Raw genomic sequence first — 21,707 nt, 5'->3', positions numbered from 1 at the left:
GGAGGACAATGATCTGTCATTACAGCACAACAACTGGACGGAGCCAGCCAAGATATCTCGGATGGCTCCGCCCAGCTGCTGTTTACTGGGCGGAGGGTCTGCTTCGGCAGACCATACGTCCCACTTTGGCTGAGCCGTTCGCCTGCCTTCAGCTGCTGTATGGGCTATAGTGAATAGCCTGTACAGCAGCCCTTTGGTTCGACTGAACCGAAGGGCTCCAGTGGCCGAAGTGAGCCGAATTGATCAGCCGAAGCTACAGCTGGATCCATTGGCTCTTTTGTGAATAGCCCTCTAAATCTTTTAAATATCAAGGAGCAGCATCATTGTAAGTGATTTAATTAGCATTTGAAAAAGCTTTGACTTAAATATCACTTTAAGAAGGTAGAGCAAAGAGTAATGAGAGTGTGTAAAGTACAGGAACCCATTTCAACCAGCAACTCACTTAAAAGCTATCCCTTAGACGAGCTCATTGCAGTATAATAAAACCGGATATTTTGCTATTGAATACTGAATGTGTTAAATTATCGTTATTATTCTTTGCACTGCTTTAGCAAGTAAGCCTGTCCCCAAGTTTTCAGTTAAGAGACTGTGTCTTTTTTTATAAGACACACACACCATTATATGTTAATTTCAAATTTACAGTTTTCCTCAGTTCATTACATACTTTAAGCCGACCCTGGGCAAACAAAAAAGTACCCCTGCAGTGGCATTAATCCTGCACTGCATGGATTAAGTGCCTATTTTTGTCTTCTTCACAGCAGCAGCTTAACTGATGGAGGCACCCATGCAGGGGGTGGGGGGAGAGCACTGCGGGGACCCACTAGAAAATGAGGAACTAAACATTAAAAAAAAAGAAGAATTTAACAAGTGTGGGCCTCTACACACTATATTACCAAAAGTATTGGGACACGCACATGAACTTTAATGGCATCCCAGTCTTAGTCCGTAGGGTTCAATATTGAGTTGGCCCACCCTTTGCCACTATAACAGCTTCAACTCTTCAAGGCTGTCCACAAGGTTTAGGAGTGTGTCTATGGGAATGTTTGACCATTCTTCCCGAAGCGCATTTGTGAGGTCAGGTACTGATGTTAGACAAGAAAGCCTGGCTTGCAGCCTCCGCTCTAAATCATCCCAAAGGTGTTCTATCGGGTTGAGGTCAGGACTCTATCGGGTTGTAGTCAGGACTCTGTGCAGGCCAGTCAAGTTCCTCCACTCCAAACTCGCTCATCCATGTCTTTATGGACCTTGCTTTGTGCACTGGTGCGCAGTCATGTTGGAACAGGAAGGGGCCATCCCCAAATTGTTCCCAAAAAGTTGGGAGCATGAAATTGTCAAAAATGTCTTGGTATGCTGATGCCTTCAGAGTTCCCTTCACTGGAACTAAGGAGCCAAGCCCAACCCCTGAAAAACAACCCCCCACCATAATCCCCCGTCCACCAAACTTTACACTTGGCACAATGCAGTCAGGCAAGTACCGTTCTCCTGGCAACCGCCAAACCCAGAAACGTCCATCGGATTGCCAGACAGAGAAGCGCGATTCGTCACTCCAGAGAACACATCTCCACTTCTCTAGAGTTCAGTGGCGGCGTGCTTTACACCACTGCATCTGACGCTTTGCATTGCACGTGGTGATGTGAGGCTTGGATGCAGCTGCTCGGCCATGGAAACCCATTCCATGGAGCTCTCTACGCACTGTTGTTGTGCCAATCTGAAGGCCACACGAAATGTGGAGGTCTGTAGCTATTGACTCTGCAGACAGTTGGCGACTTCTGCGCACTGTGTGCTTCAGCATGTGCTGACCCCGCTCTGTCATTTTAGGTGGCCTACCACTTTGTGGCTGAGTTGCTGCTGTTCCCAGTTGCTTCCAGTGTGTTATAATACCACTAACAGTTGACCGTGGAATATTTAGTAGCAAGGAAATTTCATGGATCACCTGAATCTAATGATTTGGAGGAGTGTCCCAATATTGGATGCTGAGTTGTAAATTCTTGATGTTTTAATATTTTTACTTTATGCTTACAAATCTACTTTGGGCTTCAGCATAACAGACCAGGGTATATGTCTGTGAAGGTTCTCATTCATCTAGGTCATGGTATGTCTGTAGAAATAAATCAAGACAACTGGACTTGCTGTATTTTTCCTGAAGACGTTTCAGAATTGAGAAAGTAAGTCGAATGACCAGCAAAATGCAAAAATACAGCAAGTCCAGTTGCCTTGATTTTTTTTTTTTTTACAAATAGACAAGCAAAAATAATATGACACGTTGCCTGCAATGTGTCATACTAAAAAATGACACATTTTCTTTTTCCGCATTGTAAAATACATTATTTTGGTTGGCAGAATAAGTGGAACATTTTACATTTATTTAAATTACATAAGGAAGGGGAGAGAGGCAACAATCATTTCAATCATCATCAATTCTCTCCTTAGTGTAATCGGAATAGGTTATTTGCAGGTGATTATGTTTCGTACACTTACAGTCTCAGGGCGCTTTCTGTTGTCCAGTTCTGATGCATGAAAACAATCCCTTAGGATATAATTTTTGGATTTAATAACCACCTAAAAGGTAAAGATTCTATTAACAAGTTTTACGAGCCTGGTTGTCACAATACCTATCCATTTCAGAAGTTAAAAATAAAATTAATTGGACGTTCTATAATGAAAAGCTTTCGGCCCGCCTACTAGATTGCATGCCTAAATTCGAAAAAATCTGGAACCCATGGATCTGTCACTTCCTCCCCCCGTCGTTTGATAGGCAACTGTTAACCCTGTGATATTGGACCTACTCAATCTGGCATAACCCTGTTCAGAATCTCCAACCGAAAAATTGAAGGTTGCGCTCATCCCACCCCCACTCTTCCCCTCCCCCTCTCATTCACTGTTCCCTTCTCTTAGCTCTACTTCTCCTTGTTCACCTATTGATCCTCTTGATCTCTCTCAGTTTAAATACGTCCATCTGACAAGCGTATAGCAATTTTCCTCTTTATGTTGGCCCAACAGGTGGTCAGTTCACTCAATAGCCAATACCTGCTTGTTTGCCTTGACGTGAAGTCAAATGTTACATTATGCAACTACCATACATGTTCTGTAACCATTTATGTAACAATGTTACGTTCTTTTTTTTTTTGAAATTGTTAAAATCAATAAAATACTTTGAAAAGTAAAAAAAAAAACACGTTTTACAATATATTGTTTTAGTAAGTAATTATATGGTACTGTAAAAATATAACAAACATAGGCAAAAATTTATAAAACACAAAAGATGATGCACAGCATAAAGGATTGCAGCTTGCAAAGAAGGAGCAATAGGCAGACCATCTTTTTTTGTAAGGGAAAAAAGACTGTTCAGCGTATTTTAATACTTCAGCTCCACCTAAAAAAAATCTAAAGCGACAAAGTAATTTTTTCTGTTCAGCAGCCTGGGCTGCCCCAATTCCCATACTGTTCTAGTATGACCCAACATCCTGGGTCAAAAGTATGACTATTCCCCCTGCCTCCTGAGACGTACTACTGGCAATTACTGTAATGGGCCATACTGGCAAATAGTGAGCCTTATTAGTGAGAGGGAACAGGCTGTTGACTGTTGATAGCTGTGTCAATATTTGTCTATCAGAAGAACCCAAAATATTGTTACCTGGGCCACTGAAAAGGAAACTGTATTGGCAAGAAGGATCCTGGATGTGCCTGCTGTCTGGTGGCAGCAGTGGTTCAGCTAAATATGTAATCACTTTAAAGGATCAATCAGTTAAACATAAATGTTCTGCCTCTGGTACAGGGACTATGAACCCCTGAAAAAGAAGCTGACCTAGACAGTGAGAAAATCTGTTTGCCCAGAAAGTGGGGGCATCCCTTCATAATGAAAAGGACTTGTTACTAGATTTAGTGGGCCAGGAATTATGACAGAACTGAAAGCCAGGCCTGAATTTGGATCCTGAGGCTCAGGAGGGATAAAAGAATACCTTCTTGAAGGAGGGAGCAGAGGATTTTACCACCGGAGGCTTGTACTTCTTCTTCTGAGGAAAGAAGGTGCTCTTGTCCTCATAACTTCCTTGATATAAGTATCTAAGGATTCTCCAAACAGGTCTCCAGTAAACGGCATGCATTCAAGTCACATGTCAAAGCATTTAATCCATAGGAAGTGCAAATACAAGGAAGGTTTTGGCAGGATTGGGTATGTTTAAAGAACCCAGACTAGTGATCTTTGGCAAGGCCAACATAGATGGCTCTTATTGTAAACAATTACACACCACATCCAGAAGTACAGAAATAGTGTCCTTGAGCTTGGCAGAGATGTCAGGAGACACCCGCAGAACTGGAAGAAGCCCCTTCCTTCTCATCTTCCGCTTCTGCAAATGCAGAAGGGGGCCTGCTTCCACCCTGCACTCTGAGAACTGCAATAGTTCAGACATTTTCCTCATAAAGTCTGCAATTACTGAAGGAAACTCCTCTCTGAACAGCAGGGTGGAGGAGCTTGCATTTGATGGTGCTAAGGAGGACCCTGAGACGAAGAGAAGGAGCAGAGCATAGAGCTAGCAGAAACAGTATCCCCAAAGAGGACAGAACCCTTCCCAAAAGTGTTGAGAAGCTGTGAGGACCCAGAGGCTGCCACCCATACCTCCCCATGTCTATGATTCACCATTGCCTAAAAGGAATCCCCAGTACTACTACTACTGTGGAGGGTGGTGCTTAGTGTCCCAACACTGTAGGCAGAATCGGTGACCCAGTGCAGCAGTTTTTAGAAATCTGGCTTCTCTGGTAGTATGTAAAGTCGCAGCATTGGTAGCAGCATGTGGCCAGCTCATCACACACCAGGAGAAGAAAAATGGTGGTCACATGCACAGTAGAGAAACCGCAGAGGGAGACTGCACAGATGCTGTGTAGCTAGTAAATATGGTAGCAGGTAGCCCTGATTAACCAAGTCTCAGAGTGGCATATTACAGGCCAGCCCTGCATCTTTCTTCCAATGAGAGTCCAGGTATGGTTGGCCAAGGCTCTGCTGAGGAGAAAACCAGATAGCTACTGAGCAGCATAGGAAAACTCGCTAGTCTTAAAAAGTGGCAAAAAAAAAAGATGTGCTTCACTCATAGCAGAGAGAAAGCATCCATCATCTAAGGACACTAAAAAAAACTGAGATAGGCGTTATACAAGGCTGTCCAATCACCTGGAAATAGCTGCATAACTCATATATTCAAGAATTACAACCCTGTGTCCTGTTATGTACGGTCAATAAATCAGATGCTGAGATGTCTCCATCAAGGCCTTTAAGAGATCTAGGAAGGTGGTGAGTGATTCACCTTCCAGCATCTAACCAAAACTGAAAAATGACTATGTTGGCGGACTGGCATGATAATTCATAATGCATAGACAAGTTTAAAAAAAATGTTTTAAATGTAACGTACCTCTTTAAGGTTCCTGTACAAAAGGTCATTATTCTTCTCCAAAAAACCTAAACAAGTGATTCAAAATGCTGTGTTAGAGCTGCAAATCTGAAAGTGAAATCATCAAAATCACTACTACCTCCCTACCACATCAACAAAAGGAGCCCGAAATCACATGCTATGCTCTAAGGAGACTCTGCTGCTTATAGCTTAAATTATCAAATACCCAGCATGTGGGCACTTGTGGGGCATTTGCTTGCCCTGATCATGACCTGCTCTTGTCACTTGCTGCCCTTTAAAAAAAAAATCCCCTATTCCTACAAACAATCTGGTTGAAAAAGAGACCTGATGAATTACTGTTTATTGTTTAAGTGTATTGCCACTTTGGCAGTTAAATTTAGTTAAACCCCCACTATATGTTTGTTATGTGTTCCCATTCACACAGCATACCTAAAATATATATATTTTAAATATTTCTTACCATAGCTGTTTCTTTAAAAGAGGCCTTTGGCCAGACTGCAAGTTACTCTGAACAGTTTGTGGCTAAAGTCGGGTATACACGTTTTTATTTTTTCCGTTCAACCCGCAGAGTAAACGAAAAAAACAGATTCCTCCATCAATGCTTACAAATGTTGATCGAGGAATCCCCTGCTGTTTTCATTGCATTCCCGAATACCCAAACAGAGCTTGCAGATGATTGGCTGCAAGCTTCGTTCGTCCGGGAATTTTCCAACCAGCGCCTTCCATCAACTGATCAAGGGTGGACGGGTGCCGACAGTGGCACCCACTGTGCAAATTTTGGCCAATTCATCAGGAACCGGCTGAAATCCAGCCCATATATTAGGTATGTTCCTAAGGGTAACAGACTGTATTTTCTCTTATTAACATACAATGCTTCTTGATCTTTAACCCTTTGTTATAGTTTTATCAGTGCTTTGTTTACAACTGATAATGAGATCTGCCAGCACAGTACAGACTGTAAATTTTGGTAAACATTAGCACCTCAGCCCTCTTTAATCTCCCGCCTTGAAATTACAGAGAATGGATAAACTTCAGTTTAGGAGTTGTCAGAAAAGTAAAAACAAGTAACAATTTTTAAATATTGTTTCAAAGATATGCTCTGTGAAAGGGAATATGTGACAAGTATAAAACGAGTGTTATCCCAATTTGGCTGCAAAGGTGGAAATACACCCTAAAAAAGTACTCCGGGGCAAGTTATTATTAACCCCTTGCAGTGGGGCTGCCCCCGCACTGTGGGGTTAACTGCTTGTTTTGGTCTAGGGAGGAAAATAACAAAGTTATATTTAACAGATCCTCCGGGCTGGCTTAGTCTTAGACCAGTCCCTGGAGCCTCCCTTGCTGTAAGGCAGCATTTGGTCACGCTAGAGATTCCACACATGCACATGTCCCATTCTTCGTATTGCGAGGAAACATGCGCTAGTGTGCAGGCGCATGCAATGAAACGCGTGCAGGAAGACGCGTTAACTGGCCGGTGCACTGGATGTGATGTAACTTCCATTGATAGACTGGCCTATATATAAACGAGACTGCCCTGCTAACATGTGCTGAATGGTCTGCAACTAGTATCTGGTGATTCTGCTACCTGTTCCGTGTTTCCTGTGTCTGACCCGGATTGCTTCTCGAACTCTCCTGTGATTGCTGCCTGCCTCTTGACTTTGGCCTGTTATCGAACTCTGTCTTTGCCTTCTGCCTTGGTACCTCATTGCCCGGCTGATTTTGACCCTTGGCTTGCCCTGTGCTCGTCTATGATTCCTGTCTTGACTTTGGTTCCGTGTGACCTGCTTCTGGACCCAGTTTCCGAACTGTTACCCGGCACGGTGTCCTCACACTCATTGGCACTCACGCTACTCTCTGTCCACTCACTCCCTGTCTCCATCCCCAGGGGTGTAGTACAAGAGGCGCAAGGGGAACCTCCTCACCTATTCGGTCTCCAAGCAGGTACGTCATACTCCCCATCCACTGCAGCAGTCTAAGGTCCCTGAGTCAACTGTTCTATACACATCGCTGGAGCGGAGGAGGAGATAGGCTGGAGGAAGTGCTGTCAGCCAGCGAATCCGAGGATCGGGTGAGTATAATTTTGTTATTTTCCTCCCCAGACCAAAACAAGCATTTAACCCCTGCAGTGCGAGGGTAGCCCCACTGCACGGGTTAATAATAATATTTTCTGGAGTTCTGGTTTAAAGAAAAGCGCCACTTTTGTTGAGAAAAAAAAATCACTCTGGGTGATCAATGTACATTGCAAAGATTTTAACAAATATCAGGTTCAGCAGATTCCTAGCTTTTTCTGTTCTGAATAAAAAGCTGTTTGGTTTACTATGTCTTTTTCATATTGATCCCTGAATGGAAGGGTTTAATTCGTTATAACCACCTGGTGTACGTTAAGTGTTCTAATGAGAAAAGTTGAAGTGTCTGCATCCCCTCAGAAGTAGTTAACCATTAAGGACAATCTTACCAAAAATAAAATTTCTATTGGAGGGGATCTCTAAAAATTTACTGGTATTTTAGTGCAGACTTCTGGGAAATTTGTGAGCCAATCACACCATCAGGAAATGGCAATTCTGGGGGCATGCCGTACCCCAATGGTGAACTAAATGCCTCCAGGTTGCCATATTGCATTTAACTTTTGTAACAGTTTTAGAAAAATACAGACTTTATACTGCAATGGAAAGGTAATTTGGATTAACATTAAATTATGTAATGGCTTGTGTCGCAATTTTATATGCAGTATTTTTTATTTTTACAAAGGTGGAGTTTTCCTTTAAGTTTGCCCATTACCATTTTTGTTACATAGTTACATAGTGAGTCGGGTTGAAAAAAGACACAAGTCCATCGAGTTCAACCTATCGAGATCTGAAAAAAAAGCTTAAACAGAACGCTATGCCCACAGTTAACCCCTGTTGATCCAGAGGAAGGCAAAAAAAACCCCCTCTAATGCATGGTTCAATTAGCTCCAAAAGGGGAAAAAAATTCCTTCCTGATCCCATAAGGCAATCGGATATTCCCTGGATCAACAATCTCTGATGCCTAATGTGACGGACCCCCCTACTCAGGATGAGCATGTCTGCCGCTGTCTTTTTCCTTGCTCAGGAGATATCGAAACCCGCTGATCTGTAGCTCCCAGTTTCCCCAGTCACTAGTCGAGGCTCGAGTGTAGGTGAAACAAACTCTGGTTTATTGAGCGACTGCACAAACTTTTATACAGCAAGTGATGAGATCAGAATATAACCCCATCACATCCACCCTCCCCTCCCAGACAATCGGTCTGCTCAACACCACAGGGCTTCCCCTGCTAACGAGCTCCAGACAGCCATAGCAGGAGCCTGGCCAGAATGTCATTGTTCTGAGCTCCCTCAGAGAACAATGGAAGATAACGAGGGATGGTGCTGATAGTCTTTCCATAACCAGGTTACTCAGTATAAAGCACTAAAACATAACTCAACACCAATACACATTTAACTCATACAACTGATCACCATGTCGTCACACCTAATATATCTATAATAACTCAATATCCAGTAATATTCTGTGCATTTAGGAATACATCCAGATGTTATTTAAAACAATTATTCAAGCTACCTAGAACAAGCTCCTGGGGGAGTCTATTCCACATTTTCACAGCTCTAACTGTGAAGAATCCTTTCCGTATGCAAATGTTAAACCTCTTTTCCTCCAGACGCAAAGAGTGCCCCCTTTGCCTTGCAGTGACCTTAAAGTGAATAATTTGGCTCTAAGCTCACTATATGGACCATTTATGTATTAAACATGGTGATCATGTCCCCACTTAATCGTCTCTGCTCCAGAGAGAACAAATTCAGGGCAGTTAATCTTTCCTCATAGCTGAGCTCCTTCATGCCTCTTATGAGTTTAGTCACCCTTCACTGCACTTTCTCCAGTTCCACAACATCCTTTTTGTGAATTGGTGCCCAAAACTGAACTGCATATTCCAGATGAGGCCTTACTAATGCTTTGTACAGGGGCAGGATTATGTCTCTAGCTCTGGAGTCTATACCCCTCTTAATACAAGAAAGTATTTTGCTTGCTTTAGAAACTGCGGCTTGACATTGCATGCTATTATTCATGATCTAACGGAACACCCAGATCTTTCTCCATCATTGACTCCCCCAAACATACTCCCCCTAGAGTATAGGACGCATGCATGTTTTTAGTCCCCAAGTGCAGAACTTTACATTTATCAACATTAAACCTCATTTGCCAAATAGATGCCCAATTACACAGAGCATTCAGATCTGCTTGTAAGTTGGAGACATCCTGTAAGGACTGTATTCCACTACATAACTTGGTGTCATCTGCAAACACAGAACTAGTACTTGTAATCCCCAATTCTATGTAATTTATAAATAATTTAAACAGTAAGGGACCCAACACTGAACCTTGGGGGACGCCACTAACAACCTCAGACCATTCAGAGTATGAATCATTGATCACCACTCTCTGAATACGGTCTTTAAGCCAGTTTTCTACCCAATTACAGATCGAATGCTCTATACCAGGGGTGGCAAACACAAGGCCCGCGGGCCGAATCCGGCCCGCCGGACCTTGTAATGTGGCCCGCACAGCAGCCAGGGCCGGTCCGCTATGCCGACTCTGCAGAGCAGTGTCTACTGTGTGGTAGCGAGCAGAGCCGGCACTACCACACAGTAGACACTAGAGGGCGCTGGTGGGGGAGGCCAGAGAAACACCTCCTCCCCCAGCCCTCTCTACTTTGTGCTCTTTCCGGAGCTTGCGGGTGCTGTTCCTGCAGCCTGCACTGTCCCGAGATATTAACATATGAATGGGTCGCGGCAATTTGCATATCAATAAGCCGCGGCCCATTCATATGTAAATATAGCGGCTCATTCATATGCAAATAGCCGCCCCTCCCCCGCTGCTAAGGCAGAAAAAATACACCCCCCTCCCCCCATTAATGGAGAATGGCATTGCTTATAATATTATTTTTAAGCAAAAACAATTGCATGTGATCCTTGATCAAACTTTCAAGTATCTGTTTATGTTTAAGGTAACACAGCAAATATTTTTTTTTTTTAGTTGATTGTTAAAATATTTACTTACCCACAGCACAGTATGTGACCTCCCCTGCATAGTGAATAAGTTGGAAGTCTACCCAGTCAATATACCTCCTTGTCCCAGGACCTGCAAGCTTGCGGCTGTAAATAACATAGCAGATAATATGGAAAATAATTTGGCATAAATACATTTACTACCCAGTGCCCAGTACAGGAATTATACATAGCTAGCCACTCAGCCACCGCTGACATCAGCCACATTCCTACCACCCAGGCTGAATTATGTCATTAGTTTGGGAAGTAGGTAGCCACAGAACAACACTTGCAATGTCTGTAGCTATATTTCGAATTACACAAAGTTAAAACAGATCTGTACTTAAAGAAGTTAAGATTTGCTATCATATAGAGAATATCTAAAAGAGTTTATTGTGGCTAAGCAGTCTACTTTTTGCTTCCTGATATATGGCCATTCCCAGCGTGATTTCCTTCTGAGCACAACAAATGTTTTATTACTTTACTATTAGTATGTTTTATTTTTTTTACTAATTTATTGTTACTTTGTAAAATGTAATATATAATAAAGCTATCGGTTTGAGGAACTCAACATGGACACTTACGTTAAGAAATGAGGATGGTCCCCAACCTTCTCCTCTAACTTTGCTAGAAAGCTAAGGTCTGTGGCTTCACCAGGCCTCAAACACTCCTCATCCTGCAGTAGGAAAAAAAGACAAAATACATGAAAAGAATCTACTATGCAAATTCGAGTTGTACCTATATTATGTCAAGGCTTGCCTAGTAGTACTGACATGAGTCTTTAATCAAAATCAAGGGTGTATGAGAGGAGTTCAAGTGATACTTATTTATCGTGTCACTAACTTTAAAGCACAAGCTGTATTTATTTTTTTGGCTTTAAAACTCCCTGCTGTGAGCAAAAAAAAAAGAAAGTTTGTTAAAGGAGAACTATGGGGTCAGTGTTTTTCCCCATAGTTCTCCTTAAGGTAACGGGAGGACACAAACTAGCGTCCTCCCGTTACCCTAAGCTCAGTATACCGCGAGCTACAGCTCGCGGTATACTGAGACGCCGCACCTGGAGCGGATCCCGACGTAGATGACGGGATCCGCCCAGCTGCGTGAGTGACAGCTGGCTCTGCCTATCTAGAGGCAGAGCCAGCTGTACCCGCCCCCTCCCCCGTCCGTTCCGCCAGTCAGCGCTGGCAGATCGGAGCGGGGAGAGGGGAATCCAGCCCCTCCCCCTGTCACGGCAGAGAGCCGTGACAGGATCGAGAGGTGAGGGAACCCGGTATGTGTTCCCTCACCTCCCGATCTAATGAGCCGACCTGTGACAGTCTCATTGTCACAGGTCGGCTTAGGACTATGAGGTGAGTGGAACTCACTCATCTCATAGTTCTCCTTTAAACACTATTTCTCAGCCATTTTAAGCCTCCAGGGTATACATCACATAAATGTAATTCAAACAATAGAGGCACTTGCAAGACTTGTAAAGGTGGAAAAAAAATTATATTTATTTATTAACTGCCATTTTAGTAAGCTGTATCTTTTCTGAAATACAAAAGTTTATTTTTTTCTACCTTTACAAGTCCCGCAAATGCCCCTAATTCATGGATTACATTTAAGTAATGTGAGTGCACCCAGGTATTAACCCAACTTTAGCAGTGCCATATAATTTTTTTGTGTGGAACCACATGCCCCAGCATTTCTTTCACAAAGTTTTATATAAGCTCTGCTCTTTTACACTCCAAACTTGCTGCCTTTTATCTACAGTCCATCCTGCTGTGCACATGAGGGGGCGGGCAATGCAAGGGTAGATTCTGTATTTACCTGGAGTTTAGCTTTTAGCACTTGCAATAACTGTATTCATTCCTTATATAAAAATAAATAGGGGAAAACACTTACATTATACATCTGTGCTGCAGCTTTTCAATACAAGGGCGGTTGGACAGATAAGTATATTTAGATTTCTGTGCACATTTATGGCCATCAATAGCTAAGGGTCAGTTGGTTGTAACCCCCCCTAAAGTTCCCAGTCCTCTTCTGATGTGAGCCCAAGCTGTCATTGACACACCCCCTGGGGGTAACTCACTATGACACCTGGCTCACAGAAATAGCTGCAAAGAACACTGCTCACATGGCATACCATGTACGCTATTCTATGCAGCAGTGAAGACTGACAATGCTGAAGAGGATCAGGAAGAGAAACCAGGTTTGTCATATAACTGCGTGGAATACACCTGAATATAAGGTTGGTATGTATACTTTAATGCTTTAAAAACAGGGTGCATGGTAGAGGGGTGTTAGGACTAGGAGATGGGGTTGGCTTTGATGCAATGGGTCACTTGGATTCCCATGTACTGCACTTGTCATGCGTAAAAAGTCTCCCTCTGAAATCCTGCATTTACTCCTGAAAGCGCTAATTCACCAATGGACACCTTAAATGCATAGTGTCATATTCTCTAAATTGGCAGAAGAAAGTTATACTAAGAGATGCTTCTGCTAATCTCCTTTAAAGAAAAATAGTTCCCTAGCTGTCTTTGACTTCAATAATTCTTCAAACATGTAGATATAAATGTTAGAGTGAAGTCAGAGCTCCTGATCTGTATACTGGTTCCTTTGAATGTACAGAAGCCACTGTACCAGCATGACAGCCAGGAAGAGGTCAGCAGTAGCAGCCTACATATTCTTTCCTATAAAATGAAAGCACATACCTTTTGTAATACTACATTTGTAAAATTTCAAGAATGTATTACTTTTACTTTTGAAAATAATAAAAACTGGTTACATAAATAAATGCTAATTTACCATTATAGCAATTATTCCTTTGTATTTTTCTTCAATTAAATCACAAATGATCTTGTTGTCAAAATATTGGACTGGCTCCCACTGACCAGGAAAAAAAAATACAATATTGTGAGTTTATATTAATATAATAAAAATAATAATAATGATATAAATAAATATGTATTTACTTTATTCATCTCCTTAGGAGACTAACTGTGTACAATGAATTACCTGCAGATCAGATAGATACATGCATACACATAGTTGGGCACTGCAAGCACCATCTCAAAATCTGCATTACACCCAACTTTAAACAATGCATGTATATTTATCTTCTCTGTGTATATTATATAATACATTGTAAACATGAGAGTGCATGCAAACATTCAGGCATTATTTAGGGCACATCCACACCATACCATTGCATTAAACATGTGGGATCTGTGCATTTAGCACACACTATTGCACACAGTACCACACACTAGGTGCACTGGTGTGTTGCATTGTCATTAATTCTGAATGGCACCCCATTGCACCATGCATTGCTAAGTCCTGCGTGTTTAGCACAACACTATAGTGTGAATGGGCCCTTAGTCTCTGTATATAATGCCTATATAAATTACATTACTGCTCATGTGATTGGATCACTGCTTCTCTTAACAGTTCTTCTCTTAAGGTCCCCACACACCTTACGATAATCGTACGATAATCGCGGGAAATCCCGCGATCGTACGATTATCGTAAGGTGTGTGGAAGCCGTGCGACCTCTACTACTGTAAGGTCGCACGACTTTAAACTTACGAACATGTTTCAAAACCCGCCGAGCATCGTACGATGTTTGGCGGGTCTGTAGCATGTTCATAAGATAAAAGCCGGACGGGCCGGTGTGCGCAAGCGCACACTGCCCGTTCGGCATTGCGGTCATCAGAAGCCCGCCCCTCAGGGGGCGCGGCTTGTGATCATCGCAAGTACGATCTGCCTATGCAAGATAGGCAGATCGTATGTTTTTTTAAGTACCTTACAACCATCGCAAGACAAAAGTCTTGCGATGGTTGTAAGGTGTGTGCCCAGCCTTACTCTTCATAGTTCTCCTTTAACAGAACAGAAAACAGAACTCTGCCATTATTGCTAGGGTCATAGGGTAATTAGAACTGGAAGTAAGGAAAGAGTTAATGGGTTTTTGTGATGGCAACCTGGAGAAGGGAGGAGGTGGGTTTTCAATTAAATTTTGCTTTTAAAGGTTCAATCAGAACCACATATGTCACACAATAGCATACTGCAAGAGAATGTTTCCAGAGAAATCATAATCCAGAAGAAAATAAATGAGAAAACTGACATGAGAGAGACAGATAGAATATCTCTGGATAACTCCAGCATACATATTGAGGGGAATTTGCTAAGAATGGAGCAGACAAAATCTGGAGCAGCTGTGCATGATAACCAATCAGCTTCTATCTTTCATTTTTTAAAGTTTAACTGAACCAGATAAAGATAGAAGCTCATTGGATATTATGCACAGCAGTTCCAGTTTTAGTTCCACCTTTTTTTCTCTAAATTAGTACATGATTTTCAGTACCTCAATTCCCTCTATCTCATATTCCTCTTGCTCTGCCTGGAGTGTCATAGAAATGAAGAGTTGCTGAAGTTTTTCATTACAGTAATTAATGCAAAACTGTTCAAAGCTACAAAGAAAGAAAGATGATTAATGTTTGCTTAGAAAATAAAAAAAACTTTCAAAACAGCATTCTGCTATGTTACTTGAAAATTCACACTAATGTGACATAATTTTAATCATCAGACTTTGCTGATTATATTATGAGGGTGTGCAAATTACGTAAGCATTGCATTGGGGAAAATTACATTGCATGCAATTGCATTTTTTTCTTAGTTTGACTATTTATTTCCAGGTAAAAAAAAATACTGTATATCTAAATTTGCTACCAAATTAAAGACCTATCTGTCCAGAAAAATATGTTAGGGTACACTATAAAACCTAAAAGATATTACATGTGGAACTGAGATGAAACAAATAAAAACTCTGGGACTCAGGGGGGCTTAAGGAGAAAAAGGTCCTGGGGACTCAAGTGGTTAAGAACCACAAGTGAGAGACCAGATCTGCCCATACTTGAACACCCAAGACCTACAAATGATTATCCTGCAACTTACTTGATGAGAAGAAACACTGCAGCCACTACCTAAAGCCCATTTCCACCTTTGCAGAGGTATTTTGCAATGCACACCAAGTCTACACGAAGCAGGCATATGCAGTTGCTGTATATGAAGACAGAAACTTACTTTTTTGTTAGCTGTCCCCCTTTATCTCCTCATGGCTCCTTTTAAAATGGTCGTCAGCTGCTTTACAATCTGACCCCAGTGTTAGACTGAGTTTCCTGTGGAGAAAACGTTCAATTTGTAGGACTCAGGCCTATCAAAAAGTCCATAAAAAAATAAGAAAAATATTAAGAAATGTGAAAACCAGCAATGTGAATCATGAACATGTGCACACATATACATCTTCACTGCACCTCTACATTACCACAATAAATGCTAATCACTTACAAAGGTGGAATGGGCTTTAACCTTTCTGACTGAGAAGAGGAAAGGATTGGGAAGGTTTGATTATCAAGGTTCTTGGTGTCATTACTGCTCATTGCTGTTCCCTGTCTGGCCCTGTCCTTTTCAAGCATCACATCATGTTGTCTGAGCAGAGTAAGGCCATTTATGGGCAGCCTTATAATTATTCAAGAGTTGAGTTTTACCTGTTTGTTTCAAACACTTCAAAGCCGTAAATATCTAGAAGTCCAATGACTGTTTTCTTTGGTGGCTCCTGTTAGACAGTACAAGTTTACTGACGTTAGCTACACAGCCAGTCTTTACTACTGATCAACAAATAGAGAAACATAAAAAGGACTTTTCACATTCTTTCACCAAAATAAGGTGCCTTGGGCATGCACCATATACGTAAGAGCTGCTGTCAGCACCCATGGATTAGTATAAACAAAACTGCAGGCTTATTAGTTCAGGAGAGCTGACAGATTGGGACTTTCCCCTGTATAAGGAGCTGGCCACCTCTTACCCCATCAGACTTCTCTCATGGCTTTCTCCCTCCGTCAGCCACTTCTCTCCCAGTCATGCCCCCAAATCTGACCACTCTTCTGGCAGTGTCTTCACCAGTCACAACACTATCACACCTGTCAAACATCACCTCTCCAGGTCTTCTCCCCCTACCCTAGCCTGTGGGGAATGCTGGTATGAATGGGTTAGTTAATCGTCAAACTAATTTAAAAAATGTATGAATGGGTGTGAAGGTAAATAAAGCCATTGATATGAATGTGAGTAGGTGAAATGCGGGCAGTGGTTACTCACCACTGTGCTCACTTTACAGCTCAGTACTAAATATAAACACGGTTTATATAATAATAAAAGAAAATATATATACAATTATTAAATATACTTTCAACTTCTTGTGCATTTTTGTGTATTTAATAGAATTTTACACATTAAAAAATGTCCAAATAGCAACTTAAAAAAGGAACAAGAAATCAACACAAGCATGCACTCAGTGTTATAACTGCAAAAGTTGCTCTTTTCGACCCCCTTTTTTAAAAACGAAATGTATTAACTACCTCTAATGACAACAAAATATACCAATAATACACAAAAAACAACTGCCTTACACCTTTAAAAGTGGAAAAAAAAGCAGCTTTCGATGCAATACTCATTTTATCCCTGATGCTAAATCCCACAGACTAACCACTCCAAGGTCCAGTGCTGCTCATCATCAAGGTTGAATGATGGCCAGCATTATCCAACCCACTTCTTATGGGCCCAGGCTGTCATGGACACACACCCTTAGCTTTCCCAAAAAGTACAACTGTTGTTCTACCCCTCAGACATGTCTTGGGTCGCAGTAAATTCCCCCTATATTTACTAGCAAAAAAGTTGGTTATAAAATGTAGTGTATGGATTTAATTTACAGGTTAAAAATAAAAAATATTGTAAGCACAGCCATGCTTAATGTTTTTTTTTACTGTGTCCAAGCATAGATCATGGTTTAAAGCCTCCAAAACGATGCATTTTTTCACTAAAAGGAAGATGAAAAGGGAAACAAAGAGGGAAAGCTAGAGAGAGAAAAATCTCCTCTCACTGCTAGTATCTAACCAGAAACGTGACTCGCTTCCCCAAATGCTGCACAGATCACGTTGTTCCCTGAAACCTCTTCACTGTAGCATTCTTATAACTGTGCTGGGATAATTGGCATATCAGGAAGCTCAATGTGAATGAATGGCCTCTCTTGGCTTAAAAGCACCTGACATGCAGAGGTGGCCTCTAGACCTTCTGAGGCCTTAGGTGAAACTCAAGCGTGAGGCCCCCACTCACACCCATAATGAAACAAAATGCAAGTGATAATTAAAAATTAACTGTATAAATTGCACATTTTAAGACTAGCCTTAAATCCCAGAGGGACTACAAATCACAGCAATAGATTATACAGCAATTCAGAATACCATCAGCTATGGAGGACTACAAATCTCAGTAATACATTATACAGCAATGCATAATAATACCATCAGCTGCTGAGGGCTACAAATCCCAGCAATACATTGTACTACAATGCAGAATGGCAACAGCTATAGAGGACTATAAATCCCAGTGATACATTATACAGCCATGCAGAATAATACAATCAACTATGGAGAACTACAAATCTCAGTAATACATTATACAGCAACGCAGAATGGCACCGGCTCGGCTACAGAAGACTACAAATCCCAGCAATACATTATACAGTAATGCCCAATAATACCATCAGCTATAGAGGACTACAAACCCCAGCAATACATTATACAGCAATTTATTATACAGCAATTATAATTAGAGCAATTATTTAAAAATATTCACAATGCAACATGACTTTTCCTACTTTCCTCAGCTGTTTACTTGTTGGGTCAGGGCAGGTGCACTTCTCCCAGGTTTTGGGTGCATACAGCAGATATGAAAGTGGCTCTGCTAATCATTATGCAAATGTATTTTTGGCTACACAAAAGTACCTAACTTACCTGGCTAAAGAAGTAATGATAGCTAACTTGTATTTCCCTGTTCTTTATTGCAGGCGCTATGACAGCACCTCCTGCCAGAGTTCCTGCAACAGAGACCAGGGCCCATCTTTTAAAATGACAGCGATTGATTCCAAAAAGAAGACACCTCTCCTGTAGTAATGCCTATAAGGAGTATAGTTGCCCTAATACATAAATCAACCCGATCAGCTATATATGTAGCTGTTTGACTCCAAAAGTCAAATATGTATTTATAAAAAATTAAAAACAAACATTCAGCCTTTTTTTCCTGTGGGATAAATTAATTCCAATAAATTTGCACATTTCCATTCATTATTGTCATATCGGTAAAAAAATAAATAAAGCAAAATCTATCTTATAGACATATTCTGCAAATTGATAAATGTGTCATCATTTTCATCCCTAACCTGGTTTATTTTATTTTAGGTTTGCACTCCACATGCTTTACTAGATAATAATTCATGAAAACACACATCCAACAGATACTTAGCTCACATGCTTTACCTTATTTGCAAGAGATCCATTGATTTTGTTGACAAGCCAGTTAAAGGATCTTCCGTACATAGCTTTGGCAAGGGCATCTCTAGCATAATATGCCAATTCTAAATTGAGAGGACTGAGGACCTGCATATAAAAAGAGCTGCAGAACTTAATAATGCAATTTTAATTTCACAGTTACATAGTTTATAAGGTTAAAAAAAAGACAGAGGTCCATCATGTTCAACTGTGTGTGTGCGTTTTATGTGTTTGATCCATAGGAAGGGGGGAAAAACACAACACCTACAAGTATAAGCCAATTTGCAATAAGAGAGTACAAAGTTCTTCCTGGCCCCACACTGGTGACTATATAAATCCCTGGATAATACTCATAATACATTTGAGAATTCCCATAGCGCTATATATTATTCCTGACTGAGGAAGATACCTAAAAGTTTTATAATTTATCAGCACTACTAACTAATACTACTTCCTGGGGACCTCTTTCTTAGTTTAAGATTAAACCTCTTTTTGTTTAATCCTGAATCATGGCCACATGTCTTCTTCAGGGACCTTAGAGGGAAAAAAGGTTATACAGTTTATATAATGACCTTTGATATATTTATACATTGTTATCATATGCCCCATTAAATGCCTCTACTCTAGAGTAAATAAATGTAATCTTTGTAATCATTCTTCATAATTGAGGTCTTCTAACCCCCTTATTAATTTTGCCTTTCTTTGAACTCTTTTTAGTTTAAGGACATATTGCAAAACTGAATTACATATTCAAGATGAGGCCAAACCAGTGTTAATAAAGGTAATAAAGGGGTAGAATTATGATCTATCTCTTGAATATGTTGCCTTTTTGATACAAAAGAGTGTTTTGCTAGCTGTGTTAGCAGGGGATTGGTTTTAAATAATGTTGCTAAGTTTTTAAATTACAATGATCCCAAAATCCTTGCCCATCACAGATTCACCCAGAGGAGCACCTCCCAAAAAGTATGTGGCATGGATACTTCAGCGCCCAAGTGCACAACATTACATTTTCAATATTGACTCTCATCTGCCATTGTCAGGAAGCAGGGGGTGTTACCTCTACTCGGGGACCTTCAGCTCGGTAGAACACCTGGTGCCCGAGGTGCAGGTGCGCATGCGTGAGTCACGCGGCGTGGGTGCATGCGCAGTACACAGGCTGCTATGCATCCCCGGGAGCATAGCGTTCCTGCATCATCTGGCTATCAGGTGTGAGCCTTGCTGGGAGAGGTTCCCAGTACACACCTTCCCTCTTCCTCCCCTGCCATTGGTTCCCGGGGAGGGAGGCCTCCTGGTTGCCTCGGTGACCAGGGGGTGGTCCTACCTCCCCTGGCTATAAAAACCTGGCCTGAGCTCTGGCTTATTGCTGAGTTATTCCACCTTATGGTGAACACCTAGCCTCCCTGCTGATCCTCCTATTGCCTGTTGCCCCTTTGTATCCTTCCCGATTACCGACCCTTGGACTGTCTTCCGCCTTTGAACCTTCGCTGCCTGCCTCGACCCGGATTGGAAATTGACTACCCCTCTTGGATTATCCCTAAACTTGTACCGCGTTTCTGGACTGTCAGCTGCTTACTGCCAGTGGGTTCCTCATCTCACTACTAGCTCCCTGGGACGTCTGACAGCCATGCAGCTACCCACCCTCTTTTTTATCTAGATTTTCCTGTAACAGTGAAACGTCTTGAGCCAAATTGATTTTCCTGCATAATTTGGTATTGTCAGCAAACACTGAAGCTGAAACTTTTAATTCCAACCTCAATATCATTAATAAACAAGTTAAACATGTGCAATATGGTGCTTTATATCTGGACTACAATCAACTCTTCAATCAATCTTCAATCCTAAGAAAATTAAATGCTGCAAGCATTCAATCTCTTCCGTCAATTGTTATTTTGACGTGTCCATTACTTGCAGTGGTCATAATCTTGTTCTTTTACATGTTTAAGAAAAGGCCAAACTTCTCACTTTCTTCTTTGATCCTTTAGTTTAGATGTTTCAGTCCTTTTTCGGTTTCTTAGAGAAGGGTCGTGTCATCAGTGTATCAAAGATTATTAGTGTTCCTTTATCCAAAAAAATAAAGTCACTTAACCATATTATTTTTATATTTATCAGAAAAAAAATTACATACCTGTTCTGACCTTGCCTCAATCTTTTTATGTGTTAATGCTTCTTGCAAAATAGACAGGGGAACCCCAAGAAGCTGTATGAAGAAGTCAAAAAAAGCGTTATGTAATACAACATGCTTTATGAATCTTACAGACACAATTAACACAGTCACCTTACAAAAGTATGATGCATGTGGTTGTTTCTTAACACATTCCATGCAGTTACTGAAAATCTTAGTTTAATCTCAGCCTAAATCATACAAGAATGCCTTGAGCATCCATTTATGTCTGTTTCTAAACATTACTTCATGTTACCATTTAAAGTGAATCTGTACTGAACACTGAAATAATAATGATAAGCATGCACATACATTTAGGCCTAGTTCACACTAGACACAGTGCGTTCCGGCCCGATTCTGGCTGGAACGCACTGGATCGCATTGCGGCCGGCTCCCTTTGTTGTGAGGCGGGAAGGCGGGAGGGGGCGTGGCGGCCCATTGAAGTGAATGGCTCCGGCCACAATGCGATCGGTCGCATGGGAACGTGTGGCACATCAATGCCTGCATTCTCGTCCAGTCTGGTCAGAAAAAATAGTGCTTGCAGCATTTTTTCTGACTGGACCGGACCGCAGGCATTGATGTGCCTTGCGTTCCCGTGCAGCCGATCACATTGCGGCCATTCACTTCAATGGTACGCCACATTCCCTCCCGCCCCACAACAAAGTGAGCCGGCTGCAATGCGATCCAGTGTGTTCTGGCCAGTATCGGGCCAAAACGCACTGAAGATGGTGTG

General features: G+C 41.5%; 1 protein-coding gene across 1 annotated transcript in view; it reads right to left on the bottom strand.

Annotated features, from left to right (window-relative positions):
* The window catches only part of MYO1H (myosin IH), a 98,054-nt gene that overhangs the window by 41,676 nt on the left and 34,671 nt on the right, over positions 1 to 21,707 (bottom strand). Inside the window, exons 9-17 of the mRNA XM_018560451.1 lie at positions 20,939 to 21,010; positions 18,802 to 18,921; positions 15,979 to 16,046; positions 14,796 to 14,901; positions 13,241 to 13,321; positions 11,041 to 11,132; positions 10,470 to 10,564; positions 5,400 to 5,446; positions 2,479 to 2,559 (exon numbers count right to left, since the gene is read on the bottom strand). Coding sequence (XP_018415953.1) covers positions 2,479 to 2,559; positions 5,400 to 5,446; positions 10,470 to 10,564; positions 11,041 to 11,132; positions 13,241 to 13,321; positions 14,796 to 14,901; positions 15,979 to 16,046; positions 18,802 to 18,921; positions 20,939 to 21,010 — 762 coding nt within the window. The remainder of the gene's footprint in view (positions 1 to 2,478; positions 2,560 to 5,399; positions 5,447 to 10,469; positions 10,565 to 11,040; positions 11,133 to 13,240; positions 13,322 to 14,795; positions 14,902 to 15,978; positions 16,047 to 18,801; positions 18,922 to 20,938; positions 21,011 to 21,707) is intronic.

Source organism: Nanorana parkeri, unplaced genomic scaffold (genome assembly GCF_000935625.1).
Source record: "Nanorana parkeri isolate BGI_ZX_2015 unplaced genomic scaffold, ASM93562v1 scaffold18, whole genome shotgun sequence".
Classification (NCBI taxonomy): domain Eukaryota; kingdom Metazoa; phylum Chordata; class Amphibia; order Anura; family Dicroglossidae; genus Nanorana; species Nanorana parkeri.
This window is presented reverse-complemented; position numbering and strand designations above follow the sequence as displayed.